Source organism: Vicugna pacos, chromosome 1 (genome assembly GCF_048564905.1).
Source record: "Vicugna pacos chromosome 1, VicPac4, whole genome shotgun sequence".
NCBI classification, from domain to species: Eukaryota; Metazoa; Chordata; class Mammalia; order Artiodactyla; family Camelidae; genus Vicugna; species Vicugna pacos.
This window is the reverse complement of record NC_132987.1, coordinates 39,697,633-39,718,663: the sequence shown is the minus strand read 5'-3', so window position 1 is coordinate 39,718,663 and position 21,031 is coordinate 39,697,633. Positions and strand designations below refer to the sequence as shown.

Sequence of the window (21,031 nt, the reverse complement as noted above, 5' to 3'; positions counted from 1 at the left end):
AACAAACACCTTCTCTGAAAAATGGAAATCGCAAGCTTCCATCTAGCATCAGTTTAGAGTGATATACATTTCTTGCTTGGACTCTCCAAGCCAATAAAATTAAGACAAATGTTAATCCCTATCTACTGGTACCCTGATGTATCTGGCAAAAGTAAATCCCAATCTTTTGTAGAAAGACATTCCCACAATTTAGCAAATAATTGATTCCCCAAAATAATGCCCCACTGCAGCTGAGCATCCCCCTTCCCCTGATGAAGAAAACAATGGATCATAGAATGAATTTCTGAAAACAGAACAAACAAACAAACAAACAAGAACTCTGACTTCCCAGTTTCCACAGGACATCATGCAGAGGGCTGGGTGACACTCTCACATGCTTTGTGCTGTGTTATAGGAGAGGACACCTGAGCATGTGGACCCAGTCCTTCTATACCAGGTGTCAGCCTGCCTGACCTCTGCCATGATTGGGTTTTCTGTAACCTAATAAAAGATATCTGGCAAAAACTCATAGATAAATAATCTGTGGTAATTCATATAATGGAAAGCAATGTAGCAATTAAAAGTAATGAAATAGAACTACTTTTATTAACACGGGTACATCCCCCAAATGTGATGTTAAAATGTAATATAAAAGAATGCATAGAGTATATGTCTGACAGCAATTTTGGAAACATTTAAGATAATTTAAAGTTTTCATGGATACACTCAGATAAAATAATTGTCAAAAACCTGCATTGGAGTAGTGTATGTCAACTTCAATGCAATACTACAACTAGTTCTATTCCTCATATAGATATCTGAAGCAGTTCTTTAAAATTACTGATATTGTGTGGTAATTATATTATGCATTGCACATGTCTACATATTTAAAGTATTTCATAATTAAAATGGGAATGTTAAAAAAAACTACTAATCATTTTGATCCCTTATACTATTGTTTAAAAAAAAAAAGGTAAATGATTATATCATAGAACACAGTGCTTTACACTTAGTGTTAAAATCTACTTTCTTTTCATCCCTAATTACTGGACATGAACTTCTGCTGTTCTCCTGCCCTAGTAGAGGCCATTCTCTGAGCAAAAACTACTTAGAAGTCTATTGTTCTCCAGTAGAAAATTCAAGAGCGGACAGGCAGTAGAGGCATTTTTTAGCAGTGGTATTACCTGACTTCCAAATGGAGTATAGGTTCATTTTCTACTTCAGTTTCCAGAAACTGAGTCCTTCCTAAAGCTGGAGCCCCCGATTGAACTGAGCGCTAAGTTGTAGAGCAGCAGCAATGAGGTAGGGTTACGTGCTGGGAAGCACATGAACTAGTCAGGGGCTCTTGGCTTTGGTTCTGAAACTACCAAGTTTAACTTTGTGAGTTTAGGGAAAAAACAAACAAACAAATTCACTCTCATTGTTCTTCTCTGTCAACCTACGCTTTAAAACACCCTTCCATTTTTTCAATTGTCTGATCCAAATATGATCCCCACTGAAGCTGAAGGTGTCCTGTGAATTGACAGTCAGTGTCTGAGAGAGCCAGTGACGGTGTCCTGAGTAGAGTGGACTTGGACTTGTCTTTGAAGGAAGTGCTTTCTTGGGCACTTGCTTGGTTTTGTAATACTTATCATTTACATGATTTATAAATTTGAACAGAATTATAACAATTTTCTTTGAGTTGATTTCCCTCTTAAAACAGGCTTCATCTGGGCATTAATTAGCTCCATTAGGGAGCAGCTAAATCCTGAGAGCCACCCTGATTATATTTGAAGCCCATTAGAGTTCTCACTGCTGAATCTCCAATCTATTTCTGACTAGACTCATGTATTTTTTAATCCCATTTATATTCTTCCCTAAGATGAAAACAGATCAAAATGTGAATTCATAGGGCGGTGGAATAAGCTGAGACTTCAAATGAGCCATATCTATATTCAAAATTTAGATCTGCTAGTTTCTAGCTATATATAAGCTTCACTTGGCTCACTCTTAACTCAGTTTCCTACTTGTTTATTTTCTTTACGATGAGTAGTTTGTTAACATGAGTTTTCTCTATGAGCACCATCAGATCAGATTTGTTTCCATCGTACTGATTTTCCATCTCTGAATTGATTTTATGGATAGACAAAAACACTAGTTCAGAAACACAGCATATGAGAGACACTCCATTTTCCAGAGTAATTTATGTGCAAAGACATGGAGGGAAGAAAATAAGAAAGGAGAAAGAAAACTTTCATTTGCTTCAAGAATTTCTGTCCTCCTTAGATTTGATGTCAAATTTCAGATAACTACTATAATTGTGGTTTACATATTTTTCAGAACTTACTCTATATAAATGTTGTGTTATTGTTTATGTCTCCACAACTGGAGTCTAAACTTGATGTGGGCTGAATCCATGCCAAGAACATAGTAGGTGCTCAATGAATGAATGTGCTGCTTTGTATTGATGAGATAAAATAAATTCAATTTTGTTGAATATTTTGTTTTCTAGTTGTTACAAGAAATAGCCCTCAGAAATAAGCCTATAACTGAGCAATATCAAGGACTTGAAAAATTCTTTGTTTTTGATAGAAGTGAAAGACTCAACTTACCTCCTTCTCAAAGCTTAGAATGCAGCTACTCCAGTACTAGGATTTCTGTTGCAGGTAAATTCAGACATGAAATCCGATGGCCTGTAGACCAAGCTAACAATTTTCTGACCCCTTTTTTTAAACAGTCTGTCAACATCTTAGGAAATACTGGGCAATTCTGTTCAACAAATAAAATCATTCTCTTCTAGTCGAAATTGTTAACCCTGTGTGAGTTGACATATGTTTATATTTAAAGCTACTAACAGAAAACATGGCTATAATGAGACTGAGAGATTATTCCTAGATTTTAAAAGTGTGGTCCTTAATAAATTAATAAAAATTTAATCTTCAAATCACTTAATCAGCACATTTATATGCTAATCCTTAAATACCATCTTGAAAGAGAATCTTAAAATCTTAGGAACTGTGAGATTTCTGAGACTAGCCATAATTTCTTTTTAAAGCCAGGTCTTGGCAGCCCCTATATTCTTAGATTTCCTATGTATTCAAATGTATTTATCCACATTCAAACCATTATATTTTGTTATATTGCTATATACTTTTAAAAATGTTTGTTTCTATTGAAGCTTGTGTGTGTGTGCAGTATCTTTGCAATTTAGAATTTTTTCCCTTTTTTTAAGTTATGAGATTTTGCATAATTATGAGATTTTTGTATGAGATTCTCGCTTTCCTAATATATACCTCACCGTTATAAATGTTTTTTATTTTAACTAAATATTATCCAGTAAGACAATATATATAATAAAGCAACAATATGGATTTCTTCTCTTTTTAAACTTTATATTATTTTGCTATTTTTTCCATCTCAGGAGACAGAGAATGGATCCCAGACTATAGCATAAGTGCACATGCTGACGATGAAGTTGCCTTGGGTGTTCCGAGGAGTGCCTGGAACCTGGCGCCAAGTGGAGCACAGCAGAGGATGGGTAAGATTGGCTATTAGGCTGCAGTGGCATATTGTGGGCTCCCCTTGTCTATTAGTTTGTCTCTCAGCAGTTTACTAGGCACCTGACAATTATTTTTTGCTGTTACATAATTTAAACTTACTCATTTAAACTGTCCGGGACTTTTCTTCCAAAAGCAAAAAACAAGAGTAGTCATTATTCTTCTCAAAAACATGAATTACAGTCTGAGTTATTTTCTCTAACAATGTGTTAGAGAACAATATTTTTAAAATGTAGCTCAGGATATGGCATATATTTTAAACAATCCTTATAAAGTCATACTCAGTTTCATTACACCTTCAGGAAACAGTGTGTTTACACCAGGCTTGGCATGCTCCTCTACCTGATTTGTATTCTGCTAGAATACAGCCATATGATTGCTACTTGCTGCTATGGTTAAGACACACCTGCTCTAAACCTAACGCTTAGTGTGTTGACCCTGGGATCTTGATTTCAGTTCGTTAACTCTATTCTTTAACCAGAATAATTGCAGGATTTTCTATAGGATAGCTTGTTTGACTGTTGAATGTTCATTGCAATATTATCCTAGTGAGTGTGTGCAGAAAACTGTGACATCGTTAATATCAGTAGTATTGTCAGATCATTATTGTTATCCTAAAATACCTGCTCAAGTAGGCTTGCTTTGTGCTGAATCCCATACGAAGTTGCAGTAGGTGACTGATGAATTAAGGCAATTCAACACAAATGTGTTGAGTACGTTGACCCCATGCTGGGCCCTGGGCCATACGTCATGTCCTCTGATCTTCAGGAACTCACTGTTTAGGAGAAACTCTTGACAAAGGGGACTATTTGCCTTTGTCTGAAAGCCATCTTCAAGCCAGAAATTTAATTACATATGATTTGTCCAAATATGTAAGGTTTACATGTCTCTCTTGCCCTAAATCCTATGATTAAAACTACTTTGCTAGCTTCTATTAGATTCTGTGTATATGCATTTATGTTGAGAATCTGTCAGATGTAAAACTTTGTTTTTTTTTTTTAGTAGAAAATGCATTCATTTATGATGAATGTTTTTTGGCTCTGTAATTAGATACTTAGTCTCACATCAAAGTCTAGGACAGCTTTAAAAATTCTGGTTGCTTTTCTTCTGAGGCAGTTAGAGGAACTGTTTTAAGTCACTGTGTATTGACAAAAAATTCACATGCATGCTATGAGAAATTTGTTACCAAAACAAATCTTTATAGGTAAGTAGTCAAATGCCTACAAGTATCGATTTGGAGTGATCAGTTAAAATCAATACTTTATTATAAAAAAAAAAACTATAAAAAACATTTGAAGGAGCACCTACTAGAGGCCAGGGACTGGTGATATAAAATAAGCCATCTTCCCTGAAGCCCGGGAACTTAAGAGTCTAGTTCAGAGGCTTCTGGAATGTCTGTGTGAGTATAATCAACTGGGAAGCCTGTTGCAATGTGGATTTCTCAGCCTCACTCTTAGAGATTCTGACTCATTAAGGCTGAGATAAGGTCCAGGAATTTGCATTTATTTTATCAACAATTCCACATTATGCTCGTGTAGATAGTTCAAAAATCATCCTTTGAGAAAACTGCTGTATAGACATGTAGATACATAAATTACACCATATGTAATACAAATCTTACGAAAGGACTGTGAGTAACAAACTGGAACCTGATAGATAATAATAGTACACATGATCAGTTGTAACACAGGGAGTTGCATGTGCAGTCTTTTAGGAATGGAGATGATAAAATAATTGCTTTGCCGTTGAAACGTGTAGATATTCAAGCTGTTAAAGACTAGGTGACATTTCAACCAGATCTTAAAGAATTATTAAGACCAATCGGAGGTGGAGGAAGATGATTTTCTGGACAGAGGTAGTAGCCCGAAATAAAAATTAAATTTTCCTGGTTATGCCACAAGTTAATAGAAATCTTATATTCTGAACTAATGCCAGGATGTATTTCTATAAGATTTTTAAGTTTGTGAGTGGAAAACATGATAGCTATGAAATACATGTGCGTTTAGCAGCAAGTCTGTTGATTCTCCCCTCGCTGCAAAATCTACTGCTCCTCCACCCCAATTTCTTGTCTCTGTAATCTGAGAAAATTATAGATTAACACTGATAACAATTACACTGTAAATATAAGAAAAGGAATTTCCTTGGTATTAGCTCAAGAATACGTGCTCTGATTACTTGTAAGGCCAGCCAAATATTGGGGATATAGCGTAAAAGAGTGCTTTGGGTTATATTAATGGGCATAAGAATGCAGATAAAGATATAAAAAATATGAGTCACTCACTGAGTAGTCTTTAATGCAATAATTGTTATTACTGTTCTAAATAAAATGTTAGAATTGTATGAAACACAAGCAGAGCAACACGTTTCTTGCGTAGAGTTTCAGTGACATTTCTGATCAAAGGACTCAATGTTTTTTCCCTGAATAAAGATTGCAGAACAGTTTTCTCTTTTGGCAATCTTCCTCCACTGTGTAAATTACTGAGAATTTATACATTAACAAATGTGTTTTCTAAGAGTTCGGAAGCATATGTGGAAATTTTATTTACATTGCCTGCGATGGCGTAAGTTACTCCAAAAGGAGTTTCTTCAGTTTATAATCTACAAACTGAAATTTAAAAAAAAAATTATGGAATGATCCCTTTAGTCGTGGCATTTTTTATTAGTGCCCATCTTAACTATGTCTCAAATCTTAACCCTAGCAATACTGTAAATAAGCTTATACTGGGACACGTTAAGAGGAAATGACTTACTCACATAAATGAACAAAATAAGTAAAACCAAGGACCAAATTGAAGCCTCTCTTTCTGTATTTTAAGGACTTAAATTATAGTTTGAGTATATTTCCAGTAGGAAAGATGGTCTGTCACTCTGCTGTGTGCTAGTCATAAGTCTGACCCACCCCCAGTGTACTTTTTTTCTCAGTCGGGATCAATTAGTACTGAGGCAACCAGCTGTTGTTACAAGAGTTCAGCCAGCGTTTGTACTCCCCTGAATTTTCTGAAGGGCATCTACATTGTATTAAATGTTTCTCACCTCGTATTTACCTGTGTTGGCAGAGATCCAGTTCTTCCTAATAACATGTTTCATTTGTTTGTTTTATTTTAACGAGTTCTAAATTCCTTTAAATTTTATTTGCCTGAGACATAACGTAATACAGGTAGAAGGGTGTGGTTTTCTCCATAGGTTTAGGAGTTTCTATTTAGACAGCTGCACTGCTGTCACACTCACTGCCCTGTACTGTTATGCTGCTACTGCCTCACTGTTGAGAGTGGCAGGTATAAATAAAATATTGATTCCTTACATATTACAGGTTAAAGAGGAAACTATTTCCAAATTCTAGTCATTAAAATAAGTCTTAGGGATATTTACAGTAATTAAAAAAAAAACAGGCACATCTTTGTCAGTTGTTTTTCTTTAGAACTGTCTCTGACTGCACATAGATGCAAAAAGGTCAGAATCTTATTTTAATTTATTCACAATTTCATTCCAACAAAAATTGTTTTCAAAATTGATTTCTGAAATGTTCATTAAACTTGGTGCCCTTTGGGACTTACCTTAGTCAGTTTTAATTGCTTAAATAATTACATATTGCATTAAGATTCTTCTTAGGGTACTAGCTACCTTCAAAGTAGGTCTTTTAAGTTTTAAAAAAAAGACAAACTCAGTAATCATTAACTGTCTAATACATAACAAATGCCTATAGTCACCCGTCTGAATTTTATATTTTCCTTTGAGTCAATAGAATGGGCATAATATTAGATGGCATGTTTTCAGTCAAATCATGATTTTTTTGATAATGACAATAGCACTTCTTTAAAGAATTCAGTATTTTACACAAAGCCAATTTATATTGCAGGAATTCAAGATTATCTTATAAACTATATTTAATATATATATATATTTATCTAAATCAGGACAGTGATTCAGTATATTAAAGCTATACTTGCACGATGAATTTCTAAATTTGTACCTTGAATATTCCTTTGGCCTTTAATCTTGTGAGTGATACCAAATTACATAATATGTATAGTTATGTTCTGTTAGTGTAAGATTTGAGGGGATTTTTTTTCCTACTATGAAAGAAACACACATATAGAAGAAATCAACTAAATCAACCTTTGAAATAGGTCAAGACAAAGTGGTGACTGCCCTAGTGGAACAGAGTAATAACCTGACTTAGGTCTGTGCTTCTGAAACTTTTCCACTGAAGTGCCCTATAAAGCAGCTGAGAGTGAACTCATATTTAAGAAAATTAGAGATACGCTCTCAACTTCTTTAAAACTTGTGTTTTTTAAAAAAGATTTTTCATACTGGTCTATTTTGTCTCCATATCTGTTTTAACAGAAGAATGTTACATGCCATCAAATAAAATCGGTTCCCTAGGAAGTGGTACCGTATTTATCCTATGGGTTATTTTCTCTCACAAGGCACAGTGTGGTATTATCCTAGAATTTCAGAAACATGGCACAATGATTGGCTATGAAGTAGGTGATAAGATTGGGGTGTTGAATTGTTCTGAAGTTGACTGGGTTTACAGATGTGCTTTAGTTAATATTTAATTTAGCTTGCCCTTTTCTGAATGTAGAAAAAACTAGGGAAGATTAACCCAGAAGTTTTTCTTTATGACATAGAGAAAGTAATTTGGGATTAAGAAATTGGGATAAACTGGAATGGATAATAATCTAAAATGCATTTCCTCATAAACTCTGTTGCATGAATTTAACTGTTCTAAGTTGAGGGGGCTGGCATTTGGTATCTTTAAGCACTCATTCAGACTTTCAAGAGCCATTTATTAATTTTTTTTGTGTTTTTTAATTTTAGGCCAGATATCACAGAGACCTTCAACAGCAAATGTCCCACTTTCCAACTCTGTGAAAAGAAGTTCCAGCTGCCTTTCCTCTTATCCCCGGTCAAGAAGTGCAGCTGCTCCATCGCTATCCAGAGCTGTTTCTGAAATTTCAGAAATTGAGCATATTGATGATACTGACCACAATGAGCCTTTCTTAGACGACGTTGCTGATCAACAAACCTTAGACAGTTTGGAAAAGGAATTAAATGTGCTGAGAAATCTTTCAGGTAATGATATTTTTTTCCATTGTAGACAATATTGACTCTGCTTTCCACCTGATTCTTTATATCACAGTCCAAGAAAGCTTTTCCCTTTTCCTCTTTTAACCATCGGCTTTTGTATGTTTTCTTGACTATGCTCCCAATGCCACCCTGAAAATGTTATAAAATGTGTGGATGCCTAACCACACCAGAGATAGTCCCCTTAGCTCAATAACACACAGTTAAGTTGTGGCTCAAGGACCTTCACGTGGACAGAAAAAATTTTTTTTCCTCCTTTCTACAGACTCACTGAGTTGCTAATCTCTGTAGCTTTGTGAAAGATGATACCCAACACACTTGTCAGAGAATCGAGCTGTTAGGTCTTTTGAAGCAGTGTTTCTCAAGTTTCAATGAGTATACAGATACCCCCAGAGGTTAAAATGCAGGTTGTAATTCAGTATGCCGAGGTGGGCCCCAGGTTCTGCATGTCTACTAAGACTTCTCAGTGTTGAGCCTTTTATTTTGATTCATTTCTGGAAGTTTTGATTGTGCCAGTCTTGAGAACGTCTGTGTTTCATCTTTAAACTGTTGGCAAGCTAGCTTAAAGATTAATTTAGTGGCTCACATTTTTTTCCCCCTCTGCACTTAGACATTTCTCTACCATCTTCTGTCCCTGCATATGATGCTACTTAGTCCTTTGGTGCAGTTTTTCCATTTAACTTTTCTTTGGTTGAATTTAATTGTCAAATAGTAACCCCCACCCCCACCCCGCCCCCCAGCTAGATCTCATGGTAGCTCTATTACTTGAGTCCTGTCATGTTTGAGAATGCTGGCTACCTTTGTATTTGAATGGCAAATTGACTGCAGGTAATTTCTTTGGGTCATTTTTCTCTTAAACCCTGTACACACTGATTTATAGTCTCCTGGGTCTGAATTCTGTTCTGAAGTAATCTGAGGTCTCTTTGATTTTTCACTTTATCCTTTTTCTTGCATATGACAGGCTTCTTTCCTGACTGGATGTCTGAAGAATTTTTTTCTTAATCTTTGAAATTCAGTAACGGATTGTGCTTCAATGTCAGTAATTCAGCATTTCTCAAAGCACATAAATCCCTCTTTATTATCAGAGAAATTTTCTGCTGTTGTATTTTTGGATTGCTTTTCTGTTCGATTTGTTGGATCTTCTTTGTGCAGTAGATTAACTAACATTTTCTTCAACTGCTTTAGCCAGTTTTTATTTTCCTTTGCATTACTGGGATTATCTTGTTTGTCTTCTATGCCGGAATTTCAGTTTTCGGTTGGTTATAGTTCATTCTTTATTGATCGACTTAATAAATTAGCTCTTTACAGGTATTGCTTTGACCTTTTTGGGTAATTGCTACTCTGATGCCGTTTCAGACTTACAGAAAATTTTCAAGACTGCAAGAATAGTACAAGGAACTCCCATATACACTTTACCCAGTTCACTACCTGTTTATCTTTTGTCCCATTTGCATATACGTACACACACACACAGACACAAATGCAGCTCTTTTTTCTGAACCACGTGAGAGGAAGTTATAAACATCATGACCTTCTACTAAAAAAAATACTTCAGTGCGTATTTCCCACAAATAACATTCTCTTATATAACCACAGTACAATGATCAAAATCAGCAAATTTAACATGAATACATTGTAATTCCCTAATCCACAGTGCATATCTAATTTTTTAAAATTGTCTCAATGATGTTAATTATAGCCTAGTTTTTTTTGGTGGTGTTTTCTGGTACAAGATCCAATTCAGGAACAGATGGCCATTTAATTGTTTTTTTCCTTTTTGAAGTCTGACATGTTGTTGTTTGATCTCTGAGATTAGTTTTATTCTTTTTAAAAATGTCATTTTCATTATTTCTTTTGTAGCCAGAGGACTTATGGGGGAATTTTCCTGTGATCTTGACCTGCTGTCTAGCAGATTGGTCCTTCATTTACTCATTCTCTGTGTGCTGTGGATACTTGGGCTCCAGTTGTTCGCATATAACTAGCTGCTGTCATTTATTTGTATCTTACTCGCTCACATGTGTTGTGGGTGGCTCTGCTCATATCCTCTGTCTCTTCTGATACAGCGAGACTGCGTTCTCCCTGAAATGCTCTGCACCCGTGCTGAGATGCACCCCCCTCTGTCTGTGGGTCGGCTCCTGCACTCTTCTGTATCCTCTGGCTCAAAGGCACAGGGAGGACGGATGAAGGACTGGGGAGCTCAGCCTTCTCTGTGGGAGGATCTGGGTTCTCTTGTCTTTTTCTGGATTTTATTAACGCCAAACTTCATCGGACCTGATTTCAAGTGTGTTCTGTCCCTGGGGGGTGTCCTTGGGTTTGCAATTTTTTTGCCTCTGCTACAATCTTATAGTAGATATTTAAGGCTTAAAAATATTTTAAATGATTTCTCTTTCCCCTTCACCCACTTTTCTCCAAATTGGTGTGGTATTGGTGAGACTTGTCAGCACTTTAGATGATTCTCCTTTTCGTATTACGAGTTTGTATGCATATTGGGCGGGGACGATGGGGGTGGAGGGTGGGGAGTGGACAGCAGTAGCCCCCAGCTACACCTCCATGAGTCTTATGTTTATCCCTTTGGTTGTCCCTTGTCAAAGTTTATTATTTGAACTTGTACCCCTTTCTTTGGTTTCTTTTATGATTTTATTTTATTTCTATTTTCCTTCTTTTTCAATTCATTTCGTTAGGAGTTGGGGAAGGAGAGACTGTGATCCATCTTTACCTATCACTCATCATTCATTCATCTTGCTCTGCATTAGTAAAAGTCAAATGTAAATATCCTTGGAGGTCATTCTCACATTAAAAGCCAGTGCTACCATGAATGACTGAAAAATTGTGCTGAACACTGGAATTTGACACAACATTGTAAAATGATTATAAATCAATAAAAAATGTTAAAAAAAAAAGCCAGTGCTAAAATGAAGCATGTCAGGTCTGAACTGGATCAAAAGGATAATTATACAATTTTTAATCAGGAGATTTTTTTTATTTTGATAAATTGATGAGTTCCATTATTTACAAATAAAATAACAGTACAAACAATAGTCTTTTTTTGCTTCTAACCTCTCAGCTTTTCCATTTCCTTTATTGGATTTATTCTTACATGCTTCTCTTTTTCCCTGTGTTGCTTATTTCTTCACCCACCAACACCAGTATTTTCACTAGAATACATAGCTTTCCACATACACAAGCAAGCACACACCATGTCACCTGTGAGCCGCCAGGGCTTTTCCAATGGTCCAGGAGCAGAATGCAGTTACATACACACGCCCGATCCAGGAATGGCTCTTTCTGTTTGGGAAGCTTGGCTTTGGATGAGTGCACAGCTTCGGAGACACTCACCTGGAGCTGAGGAAGGAAAAGGACCGCACGTCAGCTGAATCGTCCCACAGTCAGTGAGGTGACAGGTGCTGTGGCGCAATCAGGCCCTGTTCTAGAGAATTCACTGATTCTGCACAGGCCTTTGTGTTCTGTTCAGTGTCAGTGGGCAGAAAAATTCCACCCACATGTCACTACTCACTGTGCATTCTAGCAAAACCCTTCAGAAGGTCTGGTCTCACACAGACACAGCTACACAATTGGACTCCTATACAAATGTAAATGGGTTTATATCCCTGTGAAAGCTGCCTTTCTGTGAGCAGCAAACCTTCTGACTTGTGTTCTGCAAGCTCTAGGATACACCCACTTCCTCTAAGTTCCAGGAAAACAGCCACCTTGCCAAGGAGCCTGGAGGAGAAAAGACATAAAGTAACTGCATTGAGTGAAGTTTTTCTCCTTTGATTGCAATTGCTGAAGCTGACATTAGCCGTTTCAGAAGTAGGCAGGGCTGTCCGGAGTCAGGGACGTTGCGTATGCAGGCTGCAGACACAGCTTCCCGCTGAATCAAGAGACAAGCAAAGCAGGGTGGTTAAGAGCCAGGTTCTGGGGCCGGGGGTCTGGCTTTGAAACTTGGAACCACCAATTCCTAGCTTTGTGACACTGGGCAAATTATTTTCTTTTTCCCTTTTTTAAGTTGAAGTAGTCAGTTTACAATGTTGTGTTAATTTCTGGTGTCCAGCAAGTACAGTGATTCAGTTATACATACATACATTCTTTTTCATGTTGTTTTTCATTATAGGCTATTACAAGGTATTGAACATAGTTCCCTGTGCTATTCAGTGGGACCTTGCTATTTATCTATTTTATGTTTATTAGTATCTGCAAATCCCAAACTTCCAATTTATCCCTTTAGCCCCTGCTCCCCACCCTACCTCGTTCTCACTGGTAACCACAAGTTTTTTTTTTTTACTATGTCTGTGAGTCTGGTCTTGTTTTATAAAAAAGTTGTCTTATTTTTTTAGATTTCATATATAAATGATATCATATGGTATTTTTTTTTTCTCTCTGGCTTACTTCACTTAGTATGACAGTCTCCAGGTCTGCACATGTTGCTGCAAATAGCATATTGTATTCTTTTTTATGGCCAAGTAGTGTTCCATGGTGTGTGTACAAATACATACATATATATATATATATATATATATACATACACACACACATACACACATGCCATATCTTTATCCAGTCATCTATTGATGGACATTTAGGTTGTTTCCATGTCTTGGCTATTGTAAACAGTGCTGCTATGAACATTGGGGTGCATGTGTCTTTTCAAATTAGAATTTCCTCCAGACATATGCCCAGGAGTGGGATTGCTGGATCATGTGGTAAGTCTGTTTTTAGTTTTTTAAGGAATCTGCATACTGTTCCCCATAGTGGCTGCACCAAACTGCATTCCCACCAACAGTGTAGGAGGGTTCCCTTTTCTCCACACCCTCTCCAGCATTTATCAGCTGGGGACTCTTGAATGAGGCCATTGTGACCTATGTGAGGTAATACCTCATTGTAGATTTGATTTGTATTTCTCCAATAGTTAGTAATATTGAGAAATCACTTTCTAATGCATCAGTTCGCATGTATGAAAGATGAAGATATTGATAGACCCTATCATAAAATTGTTCAATGATTTATTTCAAGTACATATTAAATATTATATTTATAAAAAATTACTTCTTTCAATGATTTATTTCAAGTACATATTAAATATTATATTTATAAAAAATTACTTCTTTCTCTCTCCACACACATGCGCACACACACATGCATTTTGACAGTTAAGTGCCTAGCACATAGTCCTGAAAAAACTAAATTATATAAGAAACCAGTGGGTGGTGCTTTTGACATACAGTAAGGTAAGGTGCCCTTGGTAAGTCCAATTTTTAGTCAAAGACAATTAAAAGTTGTTTCCATTCTAAAACTATGTTTTCTTCTGGGCCACTTTGAAGATTACAGTTAGCTATAGTTTATGCCATATTATTATCCTCTCCACAAATATTTTTGTAAGTAACACTATAGTCACTTCCTTAATGAGCTCACAATATCAGTATAATTTACTTATCAAGGCATTTGGTCAGTTTTGGGATATTGTTATAGCCTAGATCATTAGGAAATATAGAATGTATGAATAATGAGAAAGTATTAGCAGTAATACACTGTAAAGCATTCACATTTTCAATAGTTAAAAATGATTCATTTATTTCAAACTCATTCTGATTTGTGGTTTAGAGTCTTTGTGGTCCTTAAATTCCCATGTTAAATTCCCAATCCTGTGTTTGTGTGAGTCTATGGGTAGTTAATTGAGCCAAGGAATTAAAGAGAGGAAAATACTTTTTCTTAAACAAGATGGAATAAAATGTACCTGATAATAGCAGGTGTAGCCAGATGCTGTCTGTGAAACAAAATAGTGAGACAGTGGCTTTCGAAGTAACCAGAGCCTCTGCTCGTATAGGTTGACCATCAAGTAAGATACTAATCTATAAAAGAGCTAATAAGGCTTTATAGATAGATAATTAACTAGATAACCCTTGTGAAGACAGTCAGGTTAAGATAGGCTAGAATGACCATCTTTTTGCTGTAGGGAACCTTTGAATTTCAGAAAAGGACTGAGTGCCACATACGAGTGAAAATCAACATGGTAAAAATTCTGATTAAGGAATAGGAAACTGCTCAATGAGTACTAATAATCACTGTGTGTTCTCATATGTAACGTTGCTCCATTTGACCTTCATAGCTACTCTGTGGGTAGATGGGGCAGGTGCTACTTTTAATCTCCCCGTGTTGGATACAGTAACTGAAACCCTGGGTGAGGCAGTAATTGCCCAGGGTCTCCCCTGGGGGCCCAGAAGCGCCCAGGCACAAACCCAGGCAAGTCTGCCTCACATTCCTTTGTTTTATCACCAGACCATAGTGCCACTTAAATCATTTGAAACCCTTACTTCAAATCACTGTTGTGATCACTTGAGAGGAAAAGGGTGTGGGCAGTGTGAAAGCAAAGGGGGGAAGGTATGGCGGATAAACAAGACAAGACAGTGGAGGAGGGGAAGAGGCTGACGGGCTGGATGGGGGCTCACAGGTTACAGGACGAGTGTCCTGGTTGTCACGCCTCCCGAGCACTGGGATGTCATCTGTGGCTGTATCTAGTCCTTTAGAAATGTTCTCATTTCTGTTGGCAGTGGGTTCCTTATTGGGAAATAGCCTGTCTGCTTTGTTTCCGTTCTTTGAAGTTTTTAACCTGTTTCTTTGGTCTTTCCTTTTTTCTTTATTCCTTTTATTCATATAAGTGTTTATTTCCCAGTAGAATAAAGTCTTCTGTAAGAGTTTTCAATGACTTAAGTTTTAGAAATACACCCTAGAACTTTATATTTAGTCAATGTTCCCTCTTCGCCCTTCTTTATTCTTGCATTGAAGAGATTCTTCGATGATCAGAGAACATACTCTTACTCTAGGGACAGAAAAGATTTAACTTCAATCCATTTCTCCACAATCTGCTGACTCGACAGTTCTAAAGTAAAATCTCCGTTGTAAACAGCAGTGCACTCTTCCCTGGTCCTGTATGAGAACAATCAGAAGACGTAGGTTTTGTACAGCTGACCTCTTAGGCTTAACACTAACCTGCGGTAGAGTTTTTGTAAGCAGTTTTATTTTTCTGTGATGTCAAATTTACCCCTCTTAACGTCACAATTACATATTCTGAAATGTAATTTTGGAAATGAATAATTAAACAAAAATAGTCCCCTCCTATTTCATTTGCACAATCGGTATTATCTCTGTGCTTGTACAGTTAGGACTCGAATGCCTCTGCTGGTGGGATTCTTTAGATCTAAGCCTCACCACTGGGTTTCAGTGCTGCAGGTCTACCAGTTCTAAATCCTGAATTGACTGCTCTCCCATGGGTAACATTCCTTATCGTTAGGGCGTATCAAGGGACCTTGCACAGCTGTCGTCTTTCATCTTGTGGGAAAATAGGACAGAAGATAATAACTGAATGCTAAAGAATTAGATCTGGAACATAGTTATTTATGATATTGGTGAGCTAAAGGAACCTAGACTGAGTTCCATTTCCTCTGCTATGTGGTTGTGTGACTTTGGACAAGTTACCAGTCCCTGTGGGCCCTCAATTTCCTAATCTCCAACAGGTAGGGATGGGACAAAAGAATTAGGCAAGGAGTCTTTTGTTTTTCTTCAAATTAATCTTATATAGAGTTCCCAGGCATAAACAAGACCAAGGAACGCTGTCCTGATGGCTTTGGGGTGGTGGGAGCAGAAGCCTCATCCCTCAGCCTGCTGAATTTCTCCATGTATCTTAATGTAGAACTCACTTCTAGTCCTAAGTATATTGAAGTCTGTCTATCTTGCAGCAGGAATAATCTAAGTTATTTTCTGTAAGGGAATCTCTGCTTGCTCCAAAATTTCTAGCTAATACTAACCACCAAAAACAATTATCTTCAATTAAGTGTACAATACATATAGTTTGGTGTTTGGCTCTTCTGATCTTAGCATCTTCATAAGAGTGAAGGGAAGACTAGCGCCCAGTAATTTCAGCAGTTTTAAAAGTCACCAGAGCATAACCTCATCTACGTGAGATGGCACTTACAACTTTATCAATGACAAAAAGAAGGCATTGTGCCCTGTCTAGCATAGTAATCCTGTTTACTTCTGTACCTTTTGGTAGTTCACATAAAGAAGTGTTTGTTTATACATTTGCTTATTTAACTTACACCATTTGTCCTCACCCAGGCTGAATCAACGGGTCCGCTTCATGAAAAGGAAAAAGATTTAAGGCTTCTCCCCTTTCACACACACATGGTCATTATCTACACAAACTAAGCAAGGAATTTAAAAAGAAAGGGCAGCTTTGCTAAGACTTACCTTTGCCTCAGGCTATGTGGGGGCAAACCGTTTATTCTTCAAAGTCAAAAAGATATAATAAAGTGTTTAACATTCAGAAAAGTTATTGTAGCTTTAAAGAGGAGCACTTGATTTTCTTTGGAATTCCGCGGATTTTCAGGGCATTTGACACCTAAGTATAATGTATACATAAAATCAGTATGGCTAGGCAAAACAGGCCTGATTGAGGGAGACAGATGTTGTCTATACTATACTTCACAAATGCTGAAAAATATCACTTTTATGTGAAGTCTAAAAAAGTCCAAATAATAGAAATAGAGAAAAGTGGTGGTTACTAGGAGTTGTGGGGAGGGGGGACGGGGAGAGATGGGGAGATGTTAGTCAAAGGGTACAAATGTCCAGTTACAAGATGAATATGTTCTGGGATCTAAGATATAGCACACGGTGATTATAGTTAGTGATCCTCTGTTATATACTTGAAAGTTGCCAGGAGAAAAGATCTTAAATGTTCTCACCACAAAAAAGAAATGGTAGTTATGTGGCATGATGTAGGCGTTAACTAAGACTGTGGTGGTAGTCATTTTACAATCAATAAATGTTTTTAATCAACACATTGAACACCATAAACTTACACAAAGTTGTGTGCCAATTATACCTCGATAAAGCTGAAAAAAATTGGGGAATTTGCTAAAAAAAAAAATGTGATTAAAGTGATTTGATACCCATGCCCTAATTTGTAATCAAATTTGCCTCACATTCTGCCCACCCCAGAGACACTAGAAAATTGAGACAATTGAAAATCTGTGCTGACCATCCCTGTACTGCTTGCAGTTTACTCTGGGTAAACGTTCAGCACCCCATGCTGTGCATTTGTTTCTTGAACTTATGCGTTGACAATGTGTGAAATAAAATATTTCAGATCCTTCAGAGAAACTTTACAGCCTGACCTCAGAAGAGTTACTGGCTTTCAACAACCATTCGCTGAATATAAGTCAGAGTACCCCAGATTTCCTTAAGACCTCGTGTGCAAGGGGCCCCTGGGGAGTTGGGGAACAGAGGTAGGTTAAATCTGCAGCTTATATGTAAAGATAGCGCATAGTAAAATTTTTGACAAGCCTCAACTTGTTATCTTTACTACATAAAGAAAGACTGTCCTCGTGTGTGTATTTCCTGTGGCCATTCTTTGCAAAATGTTTAGGTCCTTTGCTGACCTCTTACGAGGATTTAGTGAAAAGCTTATGACGATGTTACATTAATGTGAAGAGATAATTCTCTTCTGCATAATGTGTGTCAGAAAAATGAAAAGACATTTGAAATTTAATAATCCTTTGGCATTTCTTCTTACATTGGAAAACAATTGTTTAACTTTCATTCATTAACTTACTAACTTTCAATACTTTGCATTAATAGACTCTTCCTCAACATGAATAAAGTTTTTAGAATAGAATATTGAGAAGTTTCCTTCTTGATATTAAGTTGAGATTGTTAATAATAGTGTATTTTAATTTGTATAATTTCATTTTTTCTTTACATGAGATAAGAACATTTAGAGATGGTGATCAGTTTATAAGGAACATGGGGTATACTAATAATTGCTTCAGAAAAGCAGTCTATCGTGTTGGTCTATTATTGACATACTGGAATTCCTTGAAAAAGAAGAAGGGATCCTTAAAAAAACTAAAATAAATGTAAAACAAAAGTCCCTTGAATTGTAAATTCCTTTGATTGGCTTAACTATAATATTGAAGTAACAGGGAATTGAGTCCATTACTCTGTCTTTCTGAAGGAGGAAATCATTTAGCTGTGGTCCTAGGATCTTTGCATTTCTAACACTACTTACATTTTTTTAAAAAGGGATCAATATAAAGTTGCTATTTTTCCCTAAAAAGTCATTAAGAACAAAGTAAACCAACCACATACTCTCACTGTCATTTCATGAAAGAAAGAATATTTAGTACTAAAGATAGATGGGGAACATACTAATAGAATGAAGAATGGTTCTTCAAAATTAAAAATTTCATGAAATAGTTATTACTTTGTCCTTTTCTCTTCGCTTCTTAAACCAGTGAAAACTTTTAAAGTCACAGTTAGATCTGAACTGGTCCACAGACAAGAGTTTAGGAAATGCTGATCTAGCCTGTGTTGGGCGTATGATCCCAAGAAGAGTTATATCCATCACAGAGTGAAGTATTTTGTATTATTTAGTAGCATACACGAGCTGAAATTCTAGATGACTAGGCCTGAAATATCTGAACTATGCAGCCTCCTCTGTCTGTTCCCCGATACCACCTCTTTCCCCAGACCTCACACAGCTATGCACTAGAGCTTCCACGAGTCCCTCTCCACCACAGCATGCCACAAAATAAAATAATTAACTGCTGTCACTAATTTTGATTTTGGCATATCTCGACTCGCTATCCACATAGTCCTAATTTACCGTACACAAAAGAGCTGATTTACCTGGCAGTCTATTCACTGAGATCCTGTGAAGCAGCCAGTGTGATGATAAATGTTCTTAATGATGACCCTGAGGCTCTGCAAGTCTCTGAAGTACCTTCTGAACCTTCAGTGAAGGACACAACCAGAGACCGTAACATCTTTCTTCCTTGCTTTCACTGTGGTTTTTTTGCGGGGAAGAGGGAGAATGGTGAGAATGCTCATTAACAGGAGGCTTGCTATGTTGGGCACGCTGAAAATTATGGTCGCAGTCTGAGACAGCGCCTGCACATCTGCCTGCCTCCAGTGACTTCAGTGGTGTAGTACTGATGAAGAGTTGAAACCATGTTCTGTATATTGCATATTGATCTTTTAATATATTTCCAGCTCTTCTGAAAAAGATACCGAAATTCAGTCCTCACTGACACTTTCTGAAAGCAGCATGGATGAGGAGGAAGAAGACTTTCTTGAGGAGCAACATGTCCTTAGACTACCATGGTCTAGGAGTACCTAATGATCATTCATTCATTGCTTTTTGCATTTTGTACCCAGAGTAAAGCAAATAACTGGAAAAAGTAATCAAATGATTACCTGTCCAGGTGCCGGAGATTTTGATTATTGTCTCTGATACTTCAAGGTATGCAGACTAATAAAAGTTAGTGAAATTATAAATTTAAGGACTTATTCTTCCAAATGATATATTGTATGTCTAACACTAATCTACATTGTAGATCATATTAGTAAAATTTGGTGAAATTTGAAAAATCAGTTATGTCTCTAGAAACTTATCATAAGATTGTATATTTTTAAAATTTATTAATTTTTGTTGAAGTATAATTGATGTACAGTATTATATATTAGTGCATGATTATCTTTAAAGTCATATTTTGTTGTTAAATTATATTTTAATTAATTATGTCATCAATGTACATTTGATGGTCACGTCATACTTGGCAATATCATTAATTGAGCCTGGATTCCAGTTTTTACTTTGGTGATTACAGTTTTGGGGTTTTTTTTCCCTGTTAGTGTTTTTGACATTTATAGAAGTCTGGTAGCATTAAAAATTGCTGCTAGAAGAGAAAAGGAGGACCTAAAATAAAATGGATATAATCCTTACCATTCTCTGTTCTAGAGGAACACAGAAAAGATTCTCCCTAAGCATCTTATTTTGGGAAGGTCAGTGTGGTGTAATTTTATGTGTCACCTTGGCCGGGTTAAGGTACCCAGATATTTGGTCACATTTTATTTTAAATGTTTCTATGAAGGTATTTGTATATTTTATATGAGATTAATATTTAAATCAATAGACTTTGAGTAAAGAAGATTACTATCTATAGTGTGGGTGGGTCTCCATACAATCATTTGAAAGAAGAGAAAAAAGACTCAAGTCATCTAAGGGGAAGGGAATTCTGCCTTCTGACTGCCTTCAGGTCAAGCTGCACCACTGACTGCTCCCTGGGGCTTCAGCCTGCCAGCCTGGCCTGTGAAATTTGAATTTGCTAGCCATCACAATTAGTTCTGTTGCTCCGGAAAACCCTGACTGATACAAATACAGTCAGTTTGAAGGACTGTTGTGATAGCGGAAGAAAATAACACATTGGGAAGTGTTTTGCTAGTCTTAGTGGGTAGTGGATCCTGGGGTTTGGTAGGTGTCCAGGGTATTACATAATTTTACAATGCAAGGGCATAACAAAGAGCAGAAGATCACACGGAGCGGGGTAGTTTTATGGATGTCACTTTGCAACATTTTAGGATAGTTTCCCCTTAAG

At 36.7% G+C, this 21,031-nt stretch overlaps 1 protein-coding gene across 12 annotated transcripts in view; it reads left to right on the top strand.

Annotated features, from left to right (window-relative positions):
* The window catches only part of ZBBX (zinc finger B-box domain containing), a 121,192-nt gene that overhangs the window by 78,346 nt on the left and 21,815 nt on the right, over nt 1-21,031 (top strand). For 11 of the 12 annotated variants that reach the window (XR_012072338.1, XR_012072337.1, XR_012072341.1 and 8 more), the window contains 5 exons: nt 2,471-2,624; nt 3,380-3,496; nt 8,337-8,591; nt 17,743-17,881; nt 19,647-19,896. Coding sequence is in view for 1 of the 12 variants with exons in the window: in XM_031679641.2 (XP_031535501.2) it covers nt 2,471-2,624; nt 3,380-3,496; nt 8,337-8,591; nt 17,743-17,881; nt 19,647-19,773 (792 nt within the window). In the remaining 11 variants the exon portion in view is untranslated. Of the gene's footprint in view, nt 1-2,470; nt 2,625-3,379; nt 3,497-8,336; nt 8,592-17,742; nt 17,882-19,646; nt 19,932-21,031 lie in introns of those variants that run through there. The other variant, XM_031679641.2, reaches the window with a different exon arrangement.